A 27,351-nucleotide genomic window follows, 5' to 3' on the forward strand; every position below is an offset into this window, starting at 1 on the left:
TCACCTTTGTAAAAATATGATACACACATTTTTTCAAGTTCAAGATAATTTTTCAGATTTTCCCTATGATTTTCGCCGAAAATTGTCGCCAATTAAACGTTGTGTCCGTTTTTTCCAAAATTATTCAAAAATCATCCTAAAAAAACAATAAAATTCGGAAAACTGATGTCCGAAAAGTTCGTGGTAAGCATTTCAGCCCCCAAAGGGTTAAGAATGATTCATGTTCAATATAGTTCAGTTTTTGCGTTCTTAAAATGTACAAGGATCACACAGGTTTGATATGTTTAATATTGCGTTATCCTTGAAATGTGCTGACACAAATGACATTACATAGAATATAGTTTTCGAAATATTTTCTCGCTTCAATGTTTTGATGATTCTCTTGGTTTTTAGGGGTTCTATGGAACAATGTTCTCCAGTGAATTTCAATATAACCATGCAATATCCTCCATTATATTACCATGCCCTGCCTGCATGTCGCATTTTGATTGATCGAGCTGAACCACGTGACTGACCACAAATACACAGTAATGGTATGTTATATGCCCGTGAATATGAATAATAAGATTAACAACTCAAAGTATCGTAACTTTACAGCTCAAACGTAAATCATAATCAATCATAAAATAAAATGGAGCACTTATGGGCCAGGTTGAGATACTTTTTTCTGAAAATATTTCCAGATTTGTCAATATTTTACAGCACGCGTGACAGTGCGTCTCGTATTGCTCAGTTCTTTGGCCCAGTTGTCGTTCGCTCAGAAAATTTTCGCAAATTTTGACGGTTTTCTCTGGTTCGTTGATAATATAATGGAAATATATAATGGAAATATTATTGTTTATCTTTGTATGCTGACGATTCCAAGTTTAATTATGGCCATTACGGATATGTCCGATTGCGTCAAACTACAACAAGATATCAACCAGGTTGTGAAGTGGACGAGGAAATGGAAGCTGTCATTAAATGTTGAAAAATGTTCATGTATTTCATTCACTTTGAAAAAAACCGTCAAAATATTTCCTTATAGATGTGCTAAGCAAACTATCTTGACTCGCACCAACTTTGTAAAAGACCTTGGTGTATTTTTAACAAGTAAACTTAACTGGAGTATGCACATTAACCATGTTGTTTCAAAGGCTTTTAAAATGCTTGGATTTATCAAGCGTTTTTGTAAATATTTTAATGGTATCAAGGTTTAAAAACATTGTATGTCTCGTACGTCAGAAGCCACGTTGAATACTGCTCACCCATCTGGTCCCCTCATCAATTATATTTGATAAAGAAATTAGAAAGAGTCCAAATAAAATTTATCAAGTATCTTTGTTTCCGTTCATCGATGGCTTACTCAAGGGCTCTGTATAGTAACCTATGTTATGAATTTCGCCTTCCCACATTGGAGAACAGGCGAAAATTTTTAGACACTCTTTTTCTTTATAAAATCCTTCACTCAGTTTATAGCGTTCCAGATGTTCTTGCACAGATTCATTTTAACGTTCCTGCTTTTACATTGCGTCGTGCTGTTCTTTTTAGACCAGTGTCAGCACGTACGAATATCTTGAAACACTCATTTTTATCACGAGCTCAGACATATTTTAATTCTATCTGTAACAAGCAAAATTTGGATATTTTTAATAACTTCAGTAATTTTCGTCATGGATTATGTAAGATCCTTTTTTCTGAATAATTACTTTTTTCTGGATGTCTTTCTGTGTTTCCTTCGCTGTGTTGTTGTTTTTTTTTGTTTTTTCATGTGAATTCTCCTGTCTGTTTGTTTACGTTGTAACTGTTATATATTTTTCGTTTTTGTATTATATTTTAATTTTCAAACGAACCTGTTATTGGGGCAACCTGTTGGTTCGAGATTAAATAAAATAAAAATAAAAATAAAATAAAAATAAATAACAGACTCCGCTCTGACCATTAACATTTTTTATGGGCACGGGCTCGAGGAAAGCCAAATTAACGGGCGAGGCTTTGTCTTTCCTCTCGCTCTTTCCCATAAATAAACGTTAATGGTCAGCGCGTCGCCCGTTATTTCTATAATAATATATCTCTTTGCTCATAAATGTGGTGTTGCAAAGACCGAGAGCATAGTCCACTAGAGGAGTCAGTTTAGTTCTATCTGTTTCCAGTATGGCAACTATTTCTTCCCAAATTTGTTTAAAGTTCATCAAAGGCATTTGTTCTCACCTATTTCCTTTTCAGGCCAACCGCAATGCCAACCTCCGTACGGTATCCTTACAACGGAATGTTTCCTTCAACAATGATGCACTGATCAGATGACCCTATCTAGTCATGCTCAGTTAATACGAACCCATGTTTTCAGTAAATACAAAGCATAACAGCTGACACATTTTAAATGTATTCTAGATTTTTCTGATGTCGTTTAATTCTCACATTATCATAAAAGTGTTAAACGTTTAGCATTTCATAAAATATCATTGCATTGACATTTTAAAGTACAACTTTATCTGATAATATTTCGTCTAACTTTCAATAGTCCAAACATGTCAAACGTATGGCAATACATAAATTAGTGCCGCATTCACATTTGAAGTACCCATTAATAAAGTAACATCGTGTCGCACTATATCATATAACTTTTCACACTCTCACGTTCTCGACAACAGTATACTGTAATATTACGGTGCATTTCATGGCATACCTTGCTGTAAATAAAAATTAATGAAAGGCGGTAATTATTCGCCATATAGTGCAAAAAGTGAACACTTCATGTAAACTCAATGAAACAGCAATTTTCAACACTTAGATTAAGCAGTTTGGGACTGACCAACATGTGTGTCAATGATACCTTTTGTAACCAATTCTTAGTTTTGAGCGGCGTTGAAATACTCATTAAAGAGAAAAACCATTCACAATTATTTGGGTAGTACATGTGGACAGATTTTTTAAGGTGTTGACTAATTTTTCCTAGTTGTTTTCCATTTTCGCATAAATCTAACCAATTACTCGGAGCAAAAATTCGAGCACAGACTTTTTGCCAACCACAAGTTTCACTTCAGTCTTGCTGGAATAAATTTTGAACACATTTTCAGTCTTCTTGTTGAATATAATTATATCTCTATCAGCTTGGTGTATTGAGCTGTAAGCAGTCACACCATCTTGGTTGACATAAAATACATCTGAGATGTTGCTGTGCAGAGATACCACAATACTTATTCAATAAATTGACTTCCATGTATCCGACTTTGGCAGATAGGGGCGAGCGGCAGACTCACCTATTTTTCACACTTAATGTACCCACCTACATACGGCCACATCATACGTCATTTGAAAGCTTATTATCTCCACTTCAAGAAAATTGACGATGTGGAGCTGCCAAGTAGGGCCATACCCCCCTAATTTGCGTAATTCACACGGGTATCCAATTTGCATAAATGTGATATAAAATTAGGAATTCATTGTAAACTACTCTAAACATACTCTTAAACTATCGAGTGATATATGAAATGAAAGGTATTTGCATGTAGAATACAACATGGATATCCAAAAAGATATTTATAATTGGTTTCACTGAAATATGTTCATATTTATTGTTAAAAAATGATTTTCCCCTTTTGGATAACAATATTTTAAAATTTCAACACATGCAGCCGCATCATACAGCCACATCATACGTCATTTGAAAGCTTATTATCTCTACTTTATGAAAATGGACAATGTCAACTAGGGCCATAGCCCCTAATTTGCATAATTTACACGGGCACCCAATTTGCATAAATACGATGTAAAATCAGAAATTTACTGTTAACTACTCTAAACATACTTTTAAACTATCGAGTGATATATCAAATGAAAGGTATTTGCATGTACAATTCAACTTTGGTATCCAAAGAGATATTTAAATTGATTTCACTGAAATAATTTCATATTTATATTGAAAATATCTTTTCTCCTTTTGAATCATGATATTTTGATAATTTTAACACATACAACTACATCATACAGCCACATTATACGTCACTTGAAAGCCTATTACCTTTGCTTTACAAAATTGACGATATGCAGCTGCAATATAGAGCCATAATTCTTGAATTTGCATAATGCACACGGGTACCTAATTTGCATGAGTCCGATATAAAATTATAAAAAATCCATTGTTTAGTACTCTTCACTTGCTTTTAAACTATCGAGTGATATATCAAATGAAAAGTATTGGCATGATACTGCTGTTGAAATTTTTAGAATACCATTATTCAAAAGGGAATATAACTTTTTTCACTACAAATATGAAAAATATTTCAGTAAAATCAGTTTGTATATCTCTTTGGATGTCAATTAGAGATAATAAACTTTCAAATGACGTATGATGTGGCCGTATGTAAGGTAGATACATTAAACTCCTAAAATAAGGCCCTTTTTGTGGATTCGCCGCTTGCCTAATATGAGGACGCCACCACTCGGTAACTTTAATGATCCACGGGGAACATTCAGTGACATGGTCATCGGGAAAAAATGGTTTGGATATCTGGATTTTCTCACAGTCACAGGTGTATTTTACATATATACCTACCTAACAAAACAGAAAGAAAGATACTCATACAGGACCACGCAAATACATATATATCTTGACTCACTTATGCATATATCGTGAGTTAACGCTCTTTTGGAGAAGGTAGCCAATCATAAATGATGTATTAAATTACTGACCTTTCTCCAATGTGTCTAGTCCTGATTGAATGAGATACTAACAGGTACTGCCTCAGATTAACAACGTCATCGAATGCACTGTCATATATATATATATATATATATATATATATATATATATATATATATATATATATATATATATACATATATATATACACACACACACACACACACACACACACATATATATATATATATATATATATATATATATATATATATATATATATTATATATATATATATATATATATATATATATATATATATAAGGAGGGTCCAGGAAGAAGTACAACAACCACTTCCTGAAGGGGCCATCATCTTCTGTATGGATGTACGCGCATTATATCCAAGCGTACCCAGAAAAGAGGGCACGATAGCATGTAAACAGGCATTAGACAGAAGAAAACAGCAAATACCCCCAACTGAAGATATAATGGAAGCCATTGACATAGTACTTGACAACAATCATTTTGAGTTCGCCTGGCAACACTACATTCAAACTGAAGGCACAGCTATCGGCTCAAAACCAGGTATGAATTATGCCTGCACATATATGGGCACGTGGGAAAACGATCTGCTATAGAAGCCCCTACACTGGTTTAGATATGTCGACGATGTATGGGGAATTTGGACACACTCTGAACAAGAACTAACAGATTTCGGCGAACTGAAAACTCAATTCATCCAAATATCCAAATCGAACTCCGCTATTCAACTGAAACACTGGAATTTCTCAACGTAAATACAAGTATCCAAAACGGACGAATACGTACCAGCGTCTATAGCAAACCAACAGACAAACATCTCTATCTACACGCGGAATCGGACCATCACAAAAGTGTGAAAAAATCTATACCGTACGGCCTGGCAACTATCGCAAGAACAATATGCACACACACTGAAGACTACAAGGACCAGAGTAGAGAGACCAAATAAAATACCACATGAAAAATAGGGGATACAAAATCAGACACATAGAACAACAACTGAAAAAAGTTGACAAAATCAACAGACAGGATCTGCTCTACAGACAAGAAGACAACACCAATAGACGACACAATGAAAGAGTTATTTTCCCGCTCACATACACCATAAATCGCACTTCCAAATGTATCGCAAATCTTGAGAAAACATCTGAACATACTTCACAAATCCGAAAGATGCAAATCAGCGTTCCCGCAACCACCAATGATTGCATGGAAAAAAGGACAAAACCTCGAATCGATACTGATCCACAAGAAACACGCCAGACTATTCAACAAACAAAAGCCAGGATCATACCAATGCCAAGCTACAAGATGCGCTATCTGCAAACACATGAAAACAACATCTACTTTCCGAGGACCAAATGACACCAGCTTCAAAATTACAGGACACATAAATTGCAAATCAACAAGCGTGGTATATGGAATATATTGTGAACAATGCAGACACATAGTGTACGTGGGCGAAACTGGAGACACAATATACACTCGCATGCAAAATCACCTATCTACAATACGCGCAAAAAACAAACAAGATCCGGTACCAGTTCATTTCAATTCACCAAATCACCAAATAGCCGCTTCAAAATAATTGGACTTGAAAAAACATGGAACAATAAGTCATATAGACTAACACGTGAAACATTCTGGATAAAAAAACTAAACACCCATGGGAATAATGGTTTCAACCAAAGACAGTAGACCATTTGGATCATGTGACATCACATGACAGGACAACAGAGTAATGAAATGGACAGGGCCTACTGAAGCAGCCCAGCAAAGACTGGGCGAAACGTCTTGGCCAGGAACATCTTCCGATTTACTACCATAGACAAAAAACTGCCATATATATATATATATATATATATATATATATATATATATATATATATATATATATATATATATATATATATATATATATATATATATATATATATATATATATATATATATATTTTAGTTAGTTAGTTAGTTGGTTAGTTAGCTAGCTAGTTAGTTAGTTAAGGACACTACCCATGTCTCCGTAATCTCACAAATCTCAACACACAGGCACCGCTTCCTTACACCCACCTGATAGCTCTGGATGTTACATCTTTATATCCTAATATCGACATAGAGGAAGGCATTCTTGCAATCGATGAGGCCCTCCGTAGCTGTACGAATTACAATGACACAGAAATTAATAATATCGTGATACTAGCCCGCTTCGTACTAGAAAACAACTACTTTCAGTTCAACGACAAATATTACAGACAAGTTTCCCGTACAGCCATGGGCACCCCATTTGCAGTCTCTTACGCAAACATCTACATGAGTTGGTGGATGAATAAATTTTATTTCACTACACCGAATTGCCCAGTGGTCACCTGTCGTTTCATTGACGACCTGACGACACTGTCAACATCATCAGAAGCAGACAGAGAGACTTTCATCGCCCGACTCAATACACGCAATCAAAAATTAAATTCACAGCAGAATATACGTCAGCAGTTCTTCTGTCCCTGTCTTGGATATAAGAATCTATGTTCTTTACGGCAGGTTAGAAACTGACTTATACACCAAACCAACCGCCTCACACCGCTATCTACCACCTACCAGTTGTCACCCATACCATATATTCAAATCAATCGTCTATTCCGGTGCTCTACGTATACACAGGATATGCAGCAAACCAGAGTGGCGCAATAAGAGACTTGCAGAATTCACAGAACATCTCAAGAAATGCGGTTACTCGAGTCGCTTAATCAATAACCAGATTTCTCATACATCAACATTCAATCGCACAGATCTTCTACAATATACAAGCAACATAAACCATCAAACCGCATACCCTGGACAACTACATTTGACCCACGCCAACCAGATTTAAGGAAATCAGTCACGAAAACCAAGTCATCTTAAATTCATCACCCCGTATGAAAATGGTCATGCCTCTGCCTCCTGTCATTGCATACGTAGACCAGCTACCATCGGCGACATCTTACACCAGAATAGACTTAAACACGACCAACTCGACAAAGTGACATGGGGTTGTAAACCTTGCAATAAGCCCTGATGTGCATGTTGCCCTGTAATGCAGAACACGAATTTTTTTATATCTACATCTACAGGCAAAACTACCTTTATGAAGCCTGTGTGACTGCAGTGCAGCACGAAAGACTGGACTTGTGATAATGACACTAAGTACAATGTGACAAAATAGACAAGAAAATGTGGACGAAAACAAGTAAACACAGAAACGCGGTCAGTATGAAATACGGCTAGTTTTCGATCGGGTTCGAACCCACAACAAACGGCATCCAGTCACCTAGCGGAGAGGCCACAGAGAGAACCGCTCGGCTAAATCTCCACTCCCACAAATGTAATAATCTCCACAAATGTAATATCAACCACAATTGTAATAAAATCAACCACAAATGTAATAAAATAGTCAACCATTAATGTAACAACCCGCAACCACAAATGTAATAAACAAATTAACCATAAATGTAATAAAACTCAACCATAAATGTAATAAACTTGAACTTGCATATGTGATCATTTGTTTATCAATGCCCTGAGTAAATAATAACTTTAATAAGACCAGTGTAATGTTATTGCATACTTTCCTGAAACTAGGTTTCCTTTCCGAAACACAGAATAAAATACTTTGAGAAGGCTATCAGAAAACGGCGTGGTACTGATCAAACCGTTAGATAATGGAAGTGGAACAGCAGTTATAGACACTGATAATTACATAATAAGGAAGCGTCAAAATAACTCGTCAACCAGTGATACCACACAAAGTTTATGACAGATGACCCAGAACAAATAACAGAGAAATATAAAACCTTATAACAGAAACTTACGACACAAAACATGTTGACGACAACATATATTTCAATCTAGTAAAAAACAATACGAACACTACCTTGAACACAGTAGAACAAAATTAGACATCCTGGCATCCCTAGTGAATGAACAAACTTCAAGTGGGACAACATAGGAATACAGACAATCTATCGATTATTCCACACAATTTATCCACTGAAGACGAATTTGAGGCAGTTGATTAAGAAAGTACGGCAATTTTCGAAAAAACGGCGTTAAAGGATCGTAGTGTTATACAGTCTTCCCCACTGAAGTAGAGACTGCACTGACGTTCAGATTACAGCTGTGTCTAGCCATGGCCAATCAGTTCTGTACACAAAACAGGGAAACGTAAAATACACTTTCAAATATGCAAAACAAACTAAACGCAAACTATGAAGAAATGAATAATGTGTGGAGTTGTTTTCCTTATTACATAGATCAATATTTAAGGGCTAATTCCTCAATTGCAACGACAAAATAGAATTATTACATTTATGGTTGATAAGTATTACATTTATGGGTGTTTTTTATTACATTTATGGTTACCATTTATTACATTTGTGGTTGGTGTTTTTATTACATTTATGGTTGATTTTGTTACATTTATGGGCGATATTACATGGGTGCATTTTATTACAATTGTGGTTGATATTACATTTGTGGAGATTATTACATTTGTGGAGGTTACAACGGCTAAATTGTTACATTTTTCTGACTCAGACCGCTCCACACGTTGTAGAGTTCGTGAAGCACTCACGCACGCATGCCCATTAGTTACTGTTGGTTTATAAGCGTTGAATTCGTTAGGATGATTTGTTCCAGCTCTTTAGACCAATTAACTTTCACGTTGTTTGGTCATGTATATGATATATGGGTGTACGATGGCAAGCGTGTATGTATGCGTTTATATGTTTTTACATGTACATGTATGTGTGTCTGTGCGTCTGTTTTTAGATTAGTTTATCAATGCCATGTAAATAAGACCGGGTTGATAAATTTCAAGATGCTAACATGCTCTTGATTGCCATTGAGGAAATAGCCGTTCTTTGAAAATAAACGCGTGATTTGGTACTCTTTTGATGTTTTTTCTAAGATCAAATGTCTTTTATGTGCACACCAATTTCTGTGCAAATTGAGGCAATATTGCATCTACCTCGTTTACAATACTTCACAGCGTGTGAACACTTTCATTGCCTCATGCACTCTATCTTTTTCATGATGTTATAGCTTTGATAACTGTGGTTTCAATACAATCAAAACCATTCAACTTATGCCAGTATGACTTTTGTATTTAGAATTGCTAAAACTGGAAACATGGACTCAACGCTGTCCTTTAGAAGTATTTGATTCGCTTTCTTACAGCATATGAAATGAGTTGGTTGTTCTTCAGTTTCAACGGAATATAGTGTGTAACAGAATAAATAGTGTGATACAATTCATATAAAGATACCACTAGAGGAATTATTTTTGAAACTTAACGATCTTCAATAAATAAATAAATAATAATAAATAAATAAATAAATAAATAAATAAATAAATAAATAATGGGTTCACTTAAATACATACTCGTATATTTGCATATTTGTTTTATACATTCACATGTGTTTCCGTGTGTGTGTGACTTGATGTGTTAAAAATACAGCTACACTGTGTCGCAATTACAGCTTGAAAGCCGTGTAGCATGAGATGCTGCAAAAGTAGTACACAGTAGAAACTTATGGTGACTGACAAAATATAATGTGGACTGTAAATTTAGAAAATAACCAGAAATCGGTTGTACAGAAAGAAAATATAATAGGAAGAAAACAAATTGCAAGGCAGGCAGGTGGCAGATGTTAATAGGCAATAAGAAATGGGAGTCGTCAATTTGACCTTTGACCCTTTATTTCATTAAATGACGTCAGTTCATGTTAACTTGTGCTGAACTGCATGATGGTTCAGTTTGACTAATCTTCAGCGGTAGCTGATTACATCACTTTAGAACACTGTCATTGATATTGACTCAGTGCTGGGAACAGACAACATTGACCATCACGTCGTATTTGATAACGGTCGGGAAGAAATAATTGAAAAGATGAGTCTTGACTTGAAGGAGTCGATGGCTGAGAAACACTCTAAATTTTCGGATGCAAGCAATGTTGCCATGGGTACATATCTTCTCGTAGCGGGTAAGTTACTTTATGTTCACAAAATATGGTTCATTTCACAAATGCTTTCACTAGTCTTATCAATCGAAAAATGGTCGGAGCTGCTTTGATATATGGCAGTGAGAGAGAGAGAGAGAGAGAGAGAGAGAAGAGAGAGGAGAGAGAGAAGAGAGAGAGAGAGAGAGAGAGAGAGAGGTGGGGGAGAGAGATTAGTTTTTGATCGACTAATTTTCAAACAGGCGAAGAAGAAGTCTGATCCCTATCCTGGTTTTTTGTTATTTCACCAACGCCGTGCAATTATTATAAAACTTTTCAGGATGTCCGTTGGATAGTTTCCAATATAATTAAAACAAGAAATAGTTTTCGTCGGCGTGGCAAAATATATCGTGTAGTTTTGTACATGTATTTTAATTGGAATGCATTTCACAGTCGTTATTTAAATACAGAATATTGCAATGCTTTCATATAACTTGCTTTCTGTTCTGTTCTTTATAATCTATGCATCGGATATTTTGATAAATTCGTGGCAACTGTGAAATCGGACAGGAAAGCTTGCTTTAGTCACACTCATGCGTTGAAAGGATATATTTTTCAGAGCCATTCCGCTATCATTTGTACTTACATTTGGACGCAGGTGTTCAACGCGTTTTGCGATACGTCGCTCGTAATGTTTGTAAGATTTAATGCTTTTAATCAACACACGCTGAAAAGTGGGATTTTATCGTGATGTGCGACGGCAGTCATGTGTTATGATAACGAAATCATTACTGCTAAGCGTTGCATTGACGTAAAGCCGAGTGGAAATATTCCCTTTATTGGTTGTTGTCATACACATACGTTGACGTAAAGTCACACAGTAATTTGCAGAGACAGGGACAGGATAATGATCGATTAACCTATGAAATTGTCACAATTCATACTTTTATATACTTGTCTTGTTCACTCATTCGAAGTCCCTTGACACTGGGTTCAACATTCTGAAAGTAGTAATAATAGACCGTGAGAATGAAGCCACATGGTTATTACACAGTGAATTGAAATACATGGTTAAGACGGCTATGCATTGTGAATGATATGAAATTATGGCAGATGACTCATTAAAGCGTTGAGAATGTCATTGAATGCAATCAGTACTGATGATTACAAAGAAGAGATCCACACGACACGGTATAACATCCTTGTGTTGGATTTCTGGTCGCTAATGATCGCCGAGATAGAAAAGGATAAAGTCGCTGATATCTCTGAGTATTCAACACGGACTAAGGTGAACGAACTCAGAAAAAAACGTACAGAGGCATGAATTGGTTCTCATATAAATGCTTCAAATTACAGTAGCTGTATCTTTCAATGATATTTTGATTTGGGTTTCTTCCAAGGAAATAAAAGCAACTTATTTTTCTTCCTAACATATGTTCAAATACTCAGTATAAAACTTGCAATAACAACACATTGTCTACATTATGCAAATGATGTCGTTGGCAGAGAAGTTCTGGTCCGGACTAAAATTGCTGTCAACGATAACAATAAAAGTTACACATATACGGTCCACGATGGCATGTTTACACTATTAATTTAGTCCGACAAGAAAATGTATTTTATAGGAAGAGCAAAAATGTTAGAAATGCATTAAAAAGGTAGAAACTAATTGAGCATCATTATTACAGCAGTGTTGCGTTGATATCTTGAAAGCATTCTTTCATCACAACCGGTAATGTTGACTTTTAAATTTTGCGAAATCAAGAAAGGAAAACACGAACTTTTCGTATCACTGTACTTTTCGAAACATCCGTTGCGTTATTTACACTCTCGTAGTCAGTGTTATGGATGAATGCCTTGTTTTAACCCTTTGAGCGCTCTAATTTTTCCCGCCAAAAATTTTAGTGCAACATTTCACCAATTTTTATATATTTTTCAGCAACTTTTTGATAATTTTGGACCAAATGGACATCACGTTTCATTGGCTACAGATTTTTATCAAATTTTGGCAAAAATCTGAGAAAAACTGACTTGGGTATATTTATAAAGGGGACAAAAATTGACCTTGGCGCTCGAAGGGTTAAACTTTGTAAGCATATACTGAAGTGTATACGTGAAGGGTCGGTCCTGCGTTTCCACCTATCTTCGAATGTACTCCTTGAAAAACTTAGAAAAGTGTCTGTCAAAATGATAAAACACTTCACACATTTCTTGAAATGTCGGGTCTAAGGGTCGCACCCATTACTTGTGCGATTTCGCCGTTACTGACGCAATTGCAGGGTCAAATAATGAGTGTGCATTAAAATGAATTTGTTAAAATGTAAAAAAATTGAAAACATCCAATGGGAAAATACAAAAGCCTATCTTCTCAGATTGATTTATCTCGACACAGTGTGAGAAGAGCGTTTGGTTCAACAGTCTATAGAGTTTAATAAAGTCTAATAATAAATGAAGAGTCCATTATTCCTAAAATTAAATTTCTTTTAAATGTTAAAAATAGAAAAACATCCACCAGGAAAGTGCCAAGCCGCGTCTACTCAGATTAACATAGAGTCAATTATTCCTCTGATTAAAAAAAGGTCATGTATCCTTTTCTATCACAAGCTTTGCCACGTGCCGAAATAATTTTCTTGCAAGTCGTGTTCAAATGATTTAACTGAAAAATAATATCCTCCGAAATTTAAACGATTTCAGTGGCTTACAAGTTACGAAATTAATTAATACCTGGTGACATTAATCATGTATGTTAAGTCAGGACGTACTATCAATTCTATAGAGTTCCTTTCAGAACGGATAAAGCTGGGTGATTGGAACGCTACTAAGTCATCACATCCGATACAATATACAGAAGATGAGTGCTGAATTACTTCACGATGAATTGCGTCTTTCAAATTGATTACTTTCTCAAAGCCTATTAGTTTTGTTCCAACCAAATCTAATATCTCTGCTCGCTAAATACGATCGACATTCTCTAAATGGGTCAAAGGTCAAATCGTCTATCTAATATTAGACGCCACATGGCTTGGTCGATCCCATTAAATAGTACATACATCAACTCTAATTGTATTATGTCAAATTCTACATTCCTGTCAAATATAAGTTAAATAATGTTTCCTTTTTCCAGTCATGGGCAAATTTATGCAATGATTTCGCAATATCGACGATTAAAAGAATTAGTAAACAAGTGACTGATAAACTCAAAGTTTACCTTTTGAAAACCATTTCCAGTGGCGTTAACTCCTGATATATCATCGGTATCATACCGTTTGTATTGCAGGATAGATATTGTTTTTATACAAATCAGTTAATGGATTATAACGTACTTTACCTGCTTGCCATTTGTCATGTCACGTGACACTGTTGTAAGAATTAAACAAGAACGCCAGAAACCAGCTTTTTGTGAACAGTGGTACTAATGATGAAACCGAGATCAACACCGCCACCATCAGCACATCACTAATGATCGTACCATCAACATAGATACAACTATCATCACTATCCTCCTCTTTCTCCCCCCCCACCACCCATCATCATCTTCATCATCATCACCACCACCATTATCATCGTCATCATTTTCATCATCATCATCATCGCCCCCATAAACCCATTACCTTTATAGACTGTGGGAGTCCATGGTACATTAACTCAACTTAATCCGCTACAATCTAAAGGAATACCTACATGACTTTCTGTCAATTATTTTACCTTCAATTTCTATTAATCTGTTTCAGCCATACTAGCAATGCTGGGTAACAGCTTTGTAATCGAAATGTTCCGAAGACACCGAGAACTACTGTCACCTACAACCACACTGCTGATCAGCCTTGCCGTGGCAGACCTCGGTAAGATCACACCATAAATCAACTATTCCTTCATCTCATATAACCTCGGAAGTCGTTTGAAAGAGACTTTCCTTTAGTATTCTTTACTTCAAATAACCTCGTATAAATATCTGCGTGGTTATTGTCGATAAAATTCGACTCTGTTGCCAGGCAACAAGTGATAGAACACACAATTATGTTCGCAACGAGTTCAAAGTATAATCTTTTGCTTGCCTTTGTCTTACCGCCAAGCTAGATGTCCGTCTATGAGTTTATCTGAGTTTATCCATAAACCTGTCTGTCATTGTCTGAGTCAGAAATTATCTGTAAGCATTCACGTATATCTGTATGGGAGACAAAATAAAGCTTGAAAGAAAGTGATGGAACGAGTAACATTGAATACATGTATCGAGTGAAAGGTCTGAATTCTGATATAAAATCTTGACAACTCTGGAATTTAAAGAGGGTGAAAATTTGTCGCGGAAATAAAGCGAGACATGAAATAAATACATGTTTGAACTCATTCTAGCCGCTGGGGACACTTACACTAAAATCCAATTTACTTGTGACATCAGTAAAACCCTCTTCAGATCCTATAAATTGCAGAAAAGAAACTTTTAAACCGAATCAATTTTATTCCTGAAATGGTAATCTGAAGTTAGGCTTGTTCTGGTTTCCCTGGCAACTAAATCTCATCTGAAACACACGATTGACATTTATACGTTAAATTGCATTTCATCCTAATTGATTTTGTTTAATTTCGATAAATGAAATTGAATGTTCCCTTTTATGAGGAGATTTTCCTGTAAACTGAAACTAGCTGGATTAAATTGACAGTTTAACCAATACTGAATACAGCTGCTAATGGATCTTCTGGAAGTAAGTCTTTTTATTCACTTTTCCCTTCAGGAATGGCAGTCTTTGCCATGCCCTTTCCAAGTTTATCCAGTTTCGCCGATGGGTGGTTGTTCGAAGATGCCGGTTGTCAGTTCCATGGATTTGTCGGGATATTCTTTGGCTTGGCAAGTATTGGAAACCTTGCTGTCATCAGTGTCGATCGTTACCTCATTATCTGCAGACGAGACCTTCGTAAGTGGCCACTTTCTGTCAATTGCGTGTTATCTTTTACCGCAGAGCTCAAAAGAAGCGTTGTCAATGGTATCACGTGACCCTTACATGGCTGACAAGGCTGTTGAAAGAGTCTAAGTATGACGTCATTGATGAGCTGAACACTCTTGTATGGTTACTTCTAAAATCTTAAACGTGCAGAAACCATGGTTTTCAAAGGATACTTGTTATGACAAAGAAAGCGCGCGAAAGCCGGCATCTCCGGTTAAGTCGTTACTATCAAACGGCTCACTATATGTTGCTTAGGATTTGTAAAACTGCTTGACTTTTGATTGATGATGAAATAACCAACTGCCATAAAACGACGAATTAATAAGAATAGACCCCCAAAAAGCAAACAAGCATATTTTTCGTGCAGATAAATGAAAATCAGAATCACAATATCTGCTCGACCACTGTGTCAGGGATTACTGTACCGATACATGTCAGCTGAAATATTGAGCTAAGAGGATTAGCCATGGAGGTAATGAAATGAACATTGGACAATGGTACAACTGACATGGGTTGTTAGGGATCGAGTTAGCGGTCCCTGAGAAACACGGCGCCGTTGCTCAGGGAAATCAGATAACGCTTTGAGAGGCGGTACTTTTACAGAATACTTACTGAAGTTAAAAATAATCTTATTTTCAAGAGACTTGGTATATTTGAAAAGAGAGAAGGGATTAGGACATTGGTTTCAATCGCAGAGAATGAAATTGAATTGTAGCTTGGTAATCTCCTTATAAGGAATTCACATCAAACGAACGTGCATGTCACTGAGTGTTGTCTAGGACAGTATATCTCAACGACTCGTTTATTGGATCGATAGAGCAGAACCATTTCCTATGGGGGATTCGTCAAACCAGTAATAACATACAGTGACAAGTGATGTGTTAGTTCAGCGTATGATTGGCATGTTTGGAATTTGCTTGAGGTTGGAAGACGTGACACACCTGCACAGGGTCATTGCAGGGTTAAATATATAAAATAGATATAGAAGATGTTTACTATGTCCTTTCCAAGCAGAACGTTTCTTTTCGATCTAAAAGACGAAAAAATCAGTTTTATTCTAAAAGCACTAATTGTAGAATAATAGAAATCCTCAGGAGTGAATCAATGTCACTACTTTAGGATACGATCTGTAGTTTTACAGCAACGGTAACATGCCAATTCAACAAACAAAAACCACGATAGCAAAACTTAGTTGTTCTCTCTGGAATTCATCATCGTTGTATCTCATCTTAGGTATTCTTCTCTGACAAATTTTGTTTCTTTCAGCCTTAAAAGGGAACAATATATTTTGATCAAGAATCTTCAAAATTACATCTCATAAAATCAGTCGAATCAGTGACAAACTAAATGTTGAGTGTGTCTGTGTGCTGCCAGGTTAAAACTCCCATAGCTTCTGTAACTTTTAAAGTATTAACATTGGTCTTTTTTCCAAACATGCATTATGTCACACAGTTGAACTTATTAAAATGTTTGTCTGATTAGTATTAAACTTCTGAAAATAATGCATGGCCAAGTGTTAATTCGCAAATAATGTCGTGTTGTGTAACACCAGAATGTGGCTGCCAATGTACGGCTTTATTTAAAATATGAACAATTCAGCGAAATTCAACAAGATCTTTATAATCATCTGACCCTTCTCTATGTATTGATCGAAAGGCAACTGACACTCTTTATGTACTGATCAACTCTGCAATAAAATCTGTCATGTAGGAAGCTATTATGTATTAAAGATAGAGTGCATTGCGGTGTGTAAAAACGGCACTTAAACTTTGTTGTTGTCAGATGCATGTTTTAATGTGACTCCCACGTCACCGCGGAGTGTGAAAATACTATCACTGACTGGCACATAGCTTTCATTACTGAATAGCCGTACCGAATAATCTAAAATCACTGAAGTGTGATATTGGGTGAAATGTTCTGAAAGAAAGATGGCTAGAGACGCTGATACCAAGACTGTAAGGTGTGAGATAGTGAGTTAGTTTGAGTGTTATTTAATAACTACTTTTATCGGTAACTTATCGAAGACTATAAATTACTGCTACTTCAAAGTCAATCATTTCATCCTACCCTTCACATTGACGTTGAAACCATTATACTCAGTAGTGCGTGTAATTGTTGGAAATAGACTGCGTTGGTGTTATCTTTCCGTTGTTATTCTTAATTAAGCTGTGCATTCTCCGACTTAAGGTAATATGCACCTCGAAAGTGAAAGACTTAAACTTTTGCTCTAACTTTCCTCAAGGAATCTTTCAATCATTCTCTTTCAAAATCAAGAATAAAAATAGGGGGTCACCGTGCAAATTTTGGTACTAGAGGAACAAATAACCCAAGATTTACCGATATTAGAAATTCAAAATGGCCGCCATCCCTGTGTTAACTCTATGGCGAAAAATAAAAATTTTCGAATTTCAAAAAACTAAGCCGGTGAAAAGTTTTCTTTCACCAAGAGCTTTAAAATGAACCCCCACATGTGGTATATCAGAAGAGAATTGTAAAAGTTTAAGAGTCCGAATGTCTGTCCCCGAGGTGCGTTCTACCTTAAGTAAGATCTTCTGTCATTAGATGAGAAAAGCAATCAATCAGTAATCTCTAAAGTACGTTCAATCATGAAGGTAGCACACAGATGATTCAATATACGCGAAACATTTCTATCAAACACGCCGACTATTTTCAGCCGTCGTTTAATATGAATCTCTGAGTCGTTTACTTTTACAATATTGCTGTTGCTTTTGCCTATCAGCCTATCTCTGCATTTTACCTTTATCTCTGCGACGAATCATTTCTTCGTCACATTTTCTTCAATGTTCGGACGGAAATAAACGTTATGAACTGCAAGTCGAACAGGCATAGTTGTACACCAATTGCTATACCAGTGACGTCACTCGACTCGGCCGTTGGCTCTGAAAACACAAATTATACATTTTCACCTTAAAAATGGCATCAACAGTCTAAATTATTTAGCTAAATATCGATGCTATAACTGAATGCTCCAGGCCTACACAGTGATAGGTCAAAAGTAGGGTTCAGAAGTCATGTTTGAATTAACTATCGGTCAACAATTCAACGAAGACAAAAGAAGGTGTTAAAACCACGGTAGATATGTGTATTTCCTTTCCATGGCAGTGCCCCAATGAGGTATTTTGAATAAGTCTACAAATATACTCTCGCTCCTTTAACTCAAACTCTATAGCTGTAATTGTCCTGCCACAAACATAATGTGAATATTTTGTGAATGTATATCTTGCGAATGACATTCGTCAAGAACGATATCTTGTTTTTTATATGTATGTTGAACCATAGAGTAATATATAGCTCTAAAATGTAACTACCAGTATGCATTTATTGTTGTGAAATGTATACGCCGGCCAGTATATCATATCGCCACGGAGTTCCCCATGGATGAATGTGATCGATGAGTGTTAATGGAAGATCAAGCATCCTGATGATGCGTTTATAGTTTCCGCTCAATCCTATTTAACGTTTCGTTAAATCTGCCCTAGGAAAATGAGAAGGAATGATATTGTTTTAATAGATCTCTAATCCCATGCGAACTTTCAAGTTTTGCTATTATCGTATGCCATTTGCAAGAAAGAACGATATGTTCGACTTTTATACGGTTACTTTTTTCGTCTCACAAACATAAACTCCAGTATAATTTCAGGGAATGAGTCAAATTTGCACTGACACGCACGCTACAAGAGTATCTTTTAAAGACTTAACGACCATAATTGTAAAAATTTTTTTCTTCTTTGTACTTTGTTTACAGTATGGTCGTATCGTCAATATGGCGGACTGATAGCTGTCGCGTGGTTCAACGCTCTATTTTGGGCCCTCGTTCCCATATTCGGCTGGAGTTCGTATTCTCTCGATCCTAACGGCACAGCGTGTACAATTAACTGGATGGACAATGATGGCGGATATATATCATTCGTGTGTTGTGTTTTTGTAGTGTGTTTTGTCGTGCCAATCGGCGTGATGTGTTTTGATTACTACGCTGTCTACAGGAAGATGAGGAAAGCTGGCTACTCACACAACACCTCTGGGATTTCAAATATTGCTGCTGCGAACGAGGATGACGCGGGAGACTTGAAAGATGGCAACGCATACCCTGTATTTGATTGGTCAGAAGCAAAATACGTCACAAGGGTGAGTAAAATAAATGTTGGACTCTGATGGGACTTCAACACATTTCACAAGGTGTTTGGTACTAAATCACTTTCGACATGTGTACTGAACCTAAACAAAGCAGTTGACGTGTAGAATTATGACATTGAAGTAGTATGCGCCTCATACATGAAAGACTTAAACTTTTGTTCAAGCTTTCCTCAAGCAATTTGAAACTTTTAAGCTAATCTCTTTAAAAATCAAGAATAAAAATTGGGGTTCACTGTGCAAATTTTGGTACTAGAGAAAGAAAGTACTCAACATGTACCGATATTTGAAATTCAAAATGGCCGCCATCCCTGTGTTATCCGTATAGGGAAATTGAAATACCCGATTTTGAGAGAGCGAATAACTTTCCCCATGGTGCTTTCTACCCGAGATTATTTTGTACACATTGCTGCTGAGTTTGGGATATTGACCATCGCTACTATAATAATCATCATTGCCATGTACTATGCATGGCAAATCGAATAAACTCTAACTATCGAACTTACTAATTTTATAAAGAAAATTATTTGTTTCTCAACCCTGTGTGTGCAGATAAGCCACTGCAACCTCTCATGTTCACTTGAAAAACAACCCCCCCCCAAAAAAAAAGACAAACAAAAACTTAAAGTAAAAAAAAATGGACAATGTGTAACACACGACAGAAAATGTAAAATGTATTATCTGTAGAATCCCATGTACACAATGTAAGGTTCTGAAGAGTTGTGTTATCACCGACATCATGGTTGATGTCAGAATCATGGTTACAATCATGGTTGATGTCAGAACCATGGTTACAATCATGGTTGATGTCAGAATTACCATTGCTTGCAAGCATTTCTGATTTGTTTATTTTACATCATGTCGGTAGCTTGATCTTGAGAGGTACAAAGTCGCATTACAAACCATGAAAAACTCGCATCCACTCCGCATCATTTTTGTTAGAGACCTGGAATGCGAACTAAACCTATTACTTGTTTCGGCATTTAATAGTGAGTAAATTGATTAAATTCTGGATTCACTGTCAGATAGTTTGAAATTAAGAAACGATTAGTGATAATTAATTGGAGCAGCTGCCCAAGTACCTTCATCTAATCCATTAAGCCACCTAAGCTTAGCTATGCTGTAAATCAATTTTAACACATAAAATGTTGTGAAATTGCTAATGTATTCAGCTCAATGGTTTGAATGTCCTGTGGCAATAATTCAAAGAATGTACAAGTATTACATTGAGTCAAAGAGTTACTTCAATTGTTATTTCTTCCTATTTGATACAGAATTCATTCTGGTGTAACAAAAATAATTAAAAATTCAGACCAATATTTAAATTGCAAGAAATGAATCGCGACAAGTCATGACCCGGACTTATGACATGTCTACTGAACAATTCTGAAAAAGCGTCTTTTTGACATTTTTCTGATTGACACTTTTTTGCTTGACACTTTTGGATTTATTTTTATCTCGAAAAATCTTGATAGATTCACACTTTCCAAAGTATATTTCGACAGTTCACACGTGTTAAGTCCTGCAACGAGGAAATTCAAACCTGGTTTGCTCAAATCACTTTTGGAACGTTTGCTCCAACGTCCAGCTGCCTAGAGATCGTATCTCCGCGTTCATAAAAAATGGGAGAAAAAATTTGGCAACCTGAAAAACCAGAAAGGATAATTTGAACTATGATAGAAGAATATAGACTTCTTGGAACGTTGAAAAATTATAAACGTGAAGTTTGTTGTCGATATTCATTTAAAGGGATATAGTCGTCGGAACTGCGTCTGTGCGAGTTTCTTGTTTACAAACAATGTATTTCGTGCACGATATCAAGATGCACCTGATCATCATAGGTGCAACATTTAAATTATACGATGATAGATTATGGCAGACATGTTTTAACTGTCATCAATCACCATTGTGCCTTGGATACATTGTTGCCATGGGTGGTATGGGTCCCATACGACCTTTGAGCGCAGTTCCGACGACTGTATCCCTTTAAGAGTTTGCATAATGCATGCGTTTAAGACAGGTTAGTACCGGCATTCTCCGTTTATAATAAACAATACGACTTTCATTAAGATGAAACCAACTCGCGTCACGGAGTTTCGTTTTGAGGGGAGCTGGGGGTTTATTGACAAATATACTATAGAATTATGTATCTATTGCGTCAGTGTTATGATTGACGACTCCTTGGAGCCTGGTACAAACTTTTCAGGACTAGTGCTGTCTTATCAGCCCAGTTGCATAACGATATTTTGATTTTATTTGTTTATTGCAGATGTGCATAGCGTTGGTCATAATTTTCTTCATATCCTGGTCTCCATACGCTACCATATTTCTCTGGGCGGCGTTTGGCGATCCAACCAACGTTCCAATCAAACTAAACGGCGTCGCTGAAGCATTCTCCAAGGCGTCGGCGTTTCTCAACCCTGCCGTCTACGTCATCATGAACCCCCGTTACCATGTCTACATCAAGAAGATGCTGGGATGTAAAACAACGAACCAACAAACATCTGCCAGCCTGAATAGCGATCGCGTTCGAAGACGAGTCGAGTTATTTTCGAACAAGCAACAAACTCTGGAAGTCTGATATGACAAAGGAAAACATCGGGTCTCCTTTACGGAAGCATACTACATAGGAGCCCTGAAATCCAAAATTTCAACACTCTGCAATAAAAGGAGACTGATTATAAGAAGAATGTCACATTGAAACAAGTTAATATAAAACCATCAATGTCAACATTGGTTTATTTGTTGTATAGCCAGTTGTATGCAAATATCTGTAGAGATATGAACTCTATCGATTGTCACTAGAATGAGGAAAAGCCGTATACGATGAGACCTGAAAACACTTCAAACGTTTGAAAATGTTTACATTTTACTACAATCTAAGAGTCTAAATATTTCATGCAGATGAACGGTTATATTCGTAAGGCAACAGAATATCCATATGGCTTAATTATCTATAAAAGAATTGAATGCACATATCAAAAATTGAATACTAAACAGCTTGGAAGTTGTGATTCCTACGAATTGTAAGATGTACGAATCAACGCTTCAAAAGTTTTTACATCAGCACGACACGGCACCATGTACATAAGAAACAAAAAGTTGGCTAGTCTAGCTGGCTAAGTAGCACTCTATAGGCTTGCTCGTCCAAAAATACAGTCTTATTCTGCGTTAATCTTTGATGCCATAATGGCCCTAATATTTCAAATCCTTGTTTCAAAAAATATGAGTTTGCCAGGTTAAGCGTGAGCCAACTCAACACAGCACCAAACTAACTCAACTTTTAATTTATGTGTACACAATTTAGTATTTAGAAATTACTGTGAAACTGACATTGTTCTCAGCATTTTCATGCGAAAACTGAAAAGATTGGTGTTAGTACAATTGAAATATTGTACATGTGTTTCTTTTGTAAAATGCAGTACTTTTATTCCCTGAATTCGTTTGTACACTTGGAGAGTGAATGACAGGTCACTCTTTCTTCAAAAGTATTTGTGTATTTAATTTCAATGTATATAAATATTTTAATTTCCTGGAATACATCGGCACTGCATAGAGGCTGAAAAAATGGCAATCCTGATAGACATGGGTTAATAGAGTTCATGAAATGTGACCATCAGCTTATATCGTGTTTTGTACTCAATTTATAGAATGTTGTTATTAACGTTAGAGTAAAGGCATCTGTGGCTGTACATTATCATTACATATTTTTTGTCATATTAAAAGACAGAACCATGCATGAATTTTCATAATTTGATTAGACACCAGTGTTAACCCTTTCATACCCGTTTATGTGTAAACAGGTCTAGTCTCACAATTTAAATAACGAAGCTGGACTATACCATTTGTGGTGAATGGGTAGCGCAAAAGCTTGGTTAGCTGTGTTGTGGTTTGCAAAGTAAAAGACATTAGCCATTGACTCAGCAAATATCAACCCCTCTTGCCAGTATGTTTTGACCCAATCAATAGTGATTGGGGACGTCTTCACGGGCAAAATGGGAGAGAATTGGACAAATTCAGATGACAGAAATCATGTCATTTTCTTCGATTGTTCCGTTTGCAAGTGGATGATTGTTTTGTTTACGACTGTTAGTTCAGTTCAGTTTGGTAGTGTAAATCAATGGTATTTTTGAAGGCATTCACCAATGTAGATGTAACCACTGTTTCTGGTAGACTGTTCCACTCTTTCAATCCTACATGAAAAGTAGTGTTTCCTAATTTCACGTTTTGCATAACTCAGCATAACTCAAAGTCACGAAGCGGTTCAGGGACAGTCTCAGATTGTTGCATAAGTTCAAAAAGCAAAATTCATTCATTTTACAGGGGGAGGAGGGAGGGTTAACCTCCATTCATTTTGTAAACTTCACTTTCACAATTTTATTTTGTGATTATAAATTCTCTTCATATTGTGTGTAAAAATAAATACAAACTGGGCACTCATACTGTCAATTATTCCTGTATCTATTTCCAACTTGTTGGTGTCATGCTGACCTTGGTTAGTACTCAAGGTTGATTGGTTACTTGACGATGTAATGTGGCCAGGGGAAACATATTCTTTACTAGCTATAGCAAAATGCTACATTGTACTCTCAGACAGGCATCAACATTTCGCATTTTGGAACTTTCGTTTAGTGGAAGGGTTTTGATGTAAACGAAGGAATTTCGTTTCTTGAACTTACCCACAGATGCCATAGGTGTTCCCAAGCTTTCAAAAATACGTGTTTCAAGTACAAGTATTTGCTTTCCAACAACTAATTAATTATTCAATGTCAAAACTGAGGTTTCAGAAACATTACAGGGCTCACATTGGCTTGCCAGCAACATTGCAGCTCTCAGATACCTAATATTATAAGAACCTCAAAAAGCTAAAAACCTCATTTTGGTTTTGGAGCTCCACTATTGGAAACACAAGGAAATCAATTGCCATTTGAGATTTATTAAATGCTAGTTGTAGCATGTTTAGGGTAGCGTAATCGTGGTTGGGGTAAATTTTATCATTTCAGTAATTTCAATACTCTCATTTATAAATATTGCAATTCCTTTCAGTCAGCCGTATTTCATTTCTCCCTTGAGATCAAATCTAATAATTTAAGCCATTTTATTTTCAAATTAATAGTAAGTTTTTTCTATTTTCATCTTTGTTTGAACATGTTTTTTCTTGATTCTAATGAAATGTCTGAGCACCTTGAGTAAACACTTATAACACAAAAGTTGCACACTAACATGTATCCCTCTGTGTAAATGTTTCTTATTCAGCGTGGATGGAAAACCTCACATACAGTTTGTCAGGCTTGGCATAAGTTAAGATTAGGGCAATACAAATCTTTGAACAAAAACAAGTTTTCTAGGGCTGGGCCTCCAGCTCTGTACTCTAACCATAAGAGCTCCTTAGGCTACTGCTAATTAATATGGCCACTTCAGGATACAAGATGATAATACAAATTTTTATATCTCCTTTGAATGGATTGTGATGTACTTTCACCAAATGTCAACTAAATTGTTAAAGTATTGCATGGTTAGAAAATAAAAAGAAGTAGACTGAATACCACAGTTATAATTTGATTTTGTCCAATTTTATTGATATAATCAGCTGTTGTACTGTGTTGCAAGGCTTTTACAAAAATTTATTTTTCAAAAGGATTTGTAATTCAACGTGATAATAAACTTTTCCAATTGATGAAAAATTAACTTCCAATTGATGAAAAATTAACTCATAAAAAATTAATTTACAATGATAAACGTTTGACTACAAAGTTCAGTAGAGAAAGCCATACAAAGTTTGCTGGAAAATTTACAATTGTTGTGATATTTACAAATAACAAAAACTTTCAGTACTTATTCGGATTAGGAAATGATCAAACTCGCTCTGGAAAAATATATCTTCATTTTAAAAAGTTGATTTTGAAATTTACATGAACTTGGCTGGAATTAATAAAATAAATTATTTGAAATGCAGAGTTGTGATTTGATGATCAAACGATATAATCTACATATTTAGAAAAAAAAAGTTTAATTGATATGAAAACACACTGACATCAATTAAAGTTACTAAAATTCATTAGGCTCCACATGTCTGAATAGCATGAACAATTGACGTTGACAACGACAGAATTTCAAACAATTTTTTTCCAGCATTCTGAGTGATGCATTGTTTCATCCAAGAGAGGTTAACTCAAATATTGTAGGGATACAGGATTGAATAAATGATGTCAGTAAGATCCTAATACTTCTGTTCCTTGTCAAGTCCAGACTTTGCTTTGCATGTGACAAGTACATCACAGTGGATGAGTTCATGTTTTGCTGAGGCCATCTTATTTGGCATTCCTTTTAAATATTTCACTACATTTGCCACAGGGTACAGCCTACATGGATGTAAAATTTACATAAAATGAATGAAACAGGGTAAAATGAGTGAAGCAGAGCCAAACACATTAAGCCTTTCCCTTGGATTTCAATATTACTGAGTCACTAATTGTTTTCCCATAACACTGCCAAAATGACTGTAGTACAGATGTAAAATTGACAAACAGAGCATTTGAAAAAGTTGAATAAAGTGTAATGTACTGAGTAATTAAAAAGAACTTGATCTTGTCATTGTTATACTCACACACATCAACACAACACACACATGGCATAAAGTGTGTCATTTTCCCAATGAAAACAGTATCCCTGACTGGTATACTTGTTTTAACTTTCTCAGCAACATTTGCAATCGGGTCTCTGAAAAACTAATATTTTTGAAGACAAGTGAAATTGTTGACTACCTTATGTAGTGTGAATTAATTTTCTATGATCACATGCATTATACATTTCATTATAAATGGAAACACTTCTTCCTGACATATGTTATGATGAAAACTGTGACTGATAGTGACAAGAGCAATGATAGCACCATTACAGTCCATTCTACACTAGTGTTTATAAATGATCCAAGTCTTCACCATCAGATCCAAAAGTGGAATCCTTCTCTAGACATCATATTAGTACACCCCTTCTGTAGTCACTGCAATGGCAGGATCTATCACCATTGACATAGGGGTGTAAGGGTAACACACAGGTGACATTTTATCCTGCCAGTAGTTTCAAAGTTCTTACAGCTGGTACTATTCTCTCCATTCTATCAATTCCTGTCACAAAATAAATAACATAGCAATTATAAATACATCTTTCACTAAAATTTGTTGCATATGTAACTCATTATATATAGCTTGTTCAAAATTTAACTTATTTTTGTTGGCTGTTACACATTTGACCAAAAATTATTCAGGAATTGTCTGAACAGTGAAAAAGGAAAGGTTTATGAAGTGACCTAAGAATATGAAATCTTCTCTTCAGATTTTGAGCTGACGCTGTCCAAAAGTGTGTTGTCACACAAAGTGATGTATTTGTAGGCAGTCTATATGAAGCAAGGCATGCCAATTATGTTTTCAGTCTGGCCTTTCAATGAAACATCTAAATTCTTGCATGTTATTGATGATTGTGTTGCTATGGCAATGAATGATTAAATTGGATTGAAGCAGTGATAGATATGGGCCTGAACATAAAATTGATTATCAGGTTGTCATGGCAATGAAAAACAAATAAGGGTCCATGCACTCAAAGTTACTTGAGATTTAAGTTT

At 35.8% G+C, this 27,351-nt stretch overlaps 2 protein-coding genes across 2 annotated transcripts in view; one reads left to right on the forward strand and one right to left on the reverse strand.

Annotated features, from left to right (window-relative positions):
• The first annotated feature begins 10,484 nt into the window (after positions 1-10,484).
• Positions 10,485-25,426, forward strand: LOC139128066 (visual pigment-like receptor peropsin). Its single transcript, XM_070693924.1, has 5 exons — positions 10,485-10,683; positions 14,370-14,480; positions 15,369-15,548; positions 19,345-19,724; positions 22,000-25,426. Exons 1-5 carry the CDS (start codon positions 10,590-10,592, stop codon positions 22,309-22,311), a joined length of 1,077 nt encoding a protein of 358 aa, XP_070550025.1. The 5' UTR covers positions 10,485-10,589; the 3' UTR covers positions 22,312-25,426.
• LOC139128065 (centrosomal protein of 70 kDa-like) overlaps positions 25,288-27,351 on the reverse strand; it is a 28,928-nt gene continuing 26,864 nt past the window's right edge. The window contains 1 exon segment of the mRNA XM_070693923.1: positions 25,288-26,857. Coding sequence (XP_070550024.1) covers positions 26,796-26,857 — 62 coding nt within the window. The 3' untranslated portion in view covers positions 25,288-26,795.

Source organism: Ptychodera flava, unplaced genomic scaffold (assembly GCF_041260155.1).
Source record: "Ptychodera flava strain L36383 unplaced genomic scaffold, AS_Pfla_20210202 Scaffold_42__1_contigs__length_1331906_pilon, whole genome shotgun sequence".
NCBI classification, from domain to species: domain Eukaryota; kingdom Metazoa; phylum Hemichordata; class Enteropneusta; family Ptychoderidae; genus Ptychodera; species Ptychodera flava.

Bases quoted from the DNA above. Each gene is read 5' to 3' on its own strand.
- LOC139128066 (XM_070693924.1), top strand. From the start codon at position 10,590: ATGAGTCTTGACTTGAAGGAGTCGATGGCTGAGAAACACTCTAAATTT. The intron at 10,684-14,369 runs GTAAGTTACTTT...AATCTGTTTCAG, and splicing joins TACATATCTTCTCGTAGCGG to CCATACTAGCAATGCTGGGT. The intron at 19,725-21,999 runs GTGAGTAAAATA...TGTTTATTGCAG, and splicing joins AAGCAAAATACGTCACAAGG to ATGTGCATAGCGTTGGTCAT.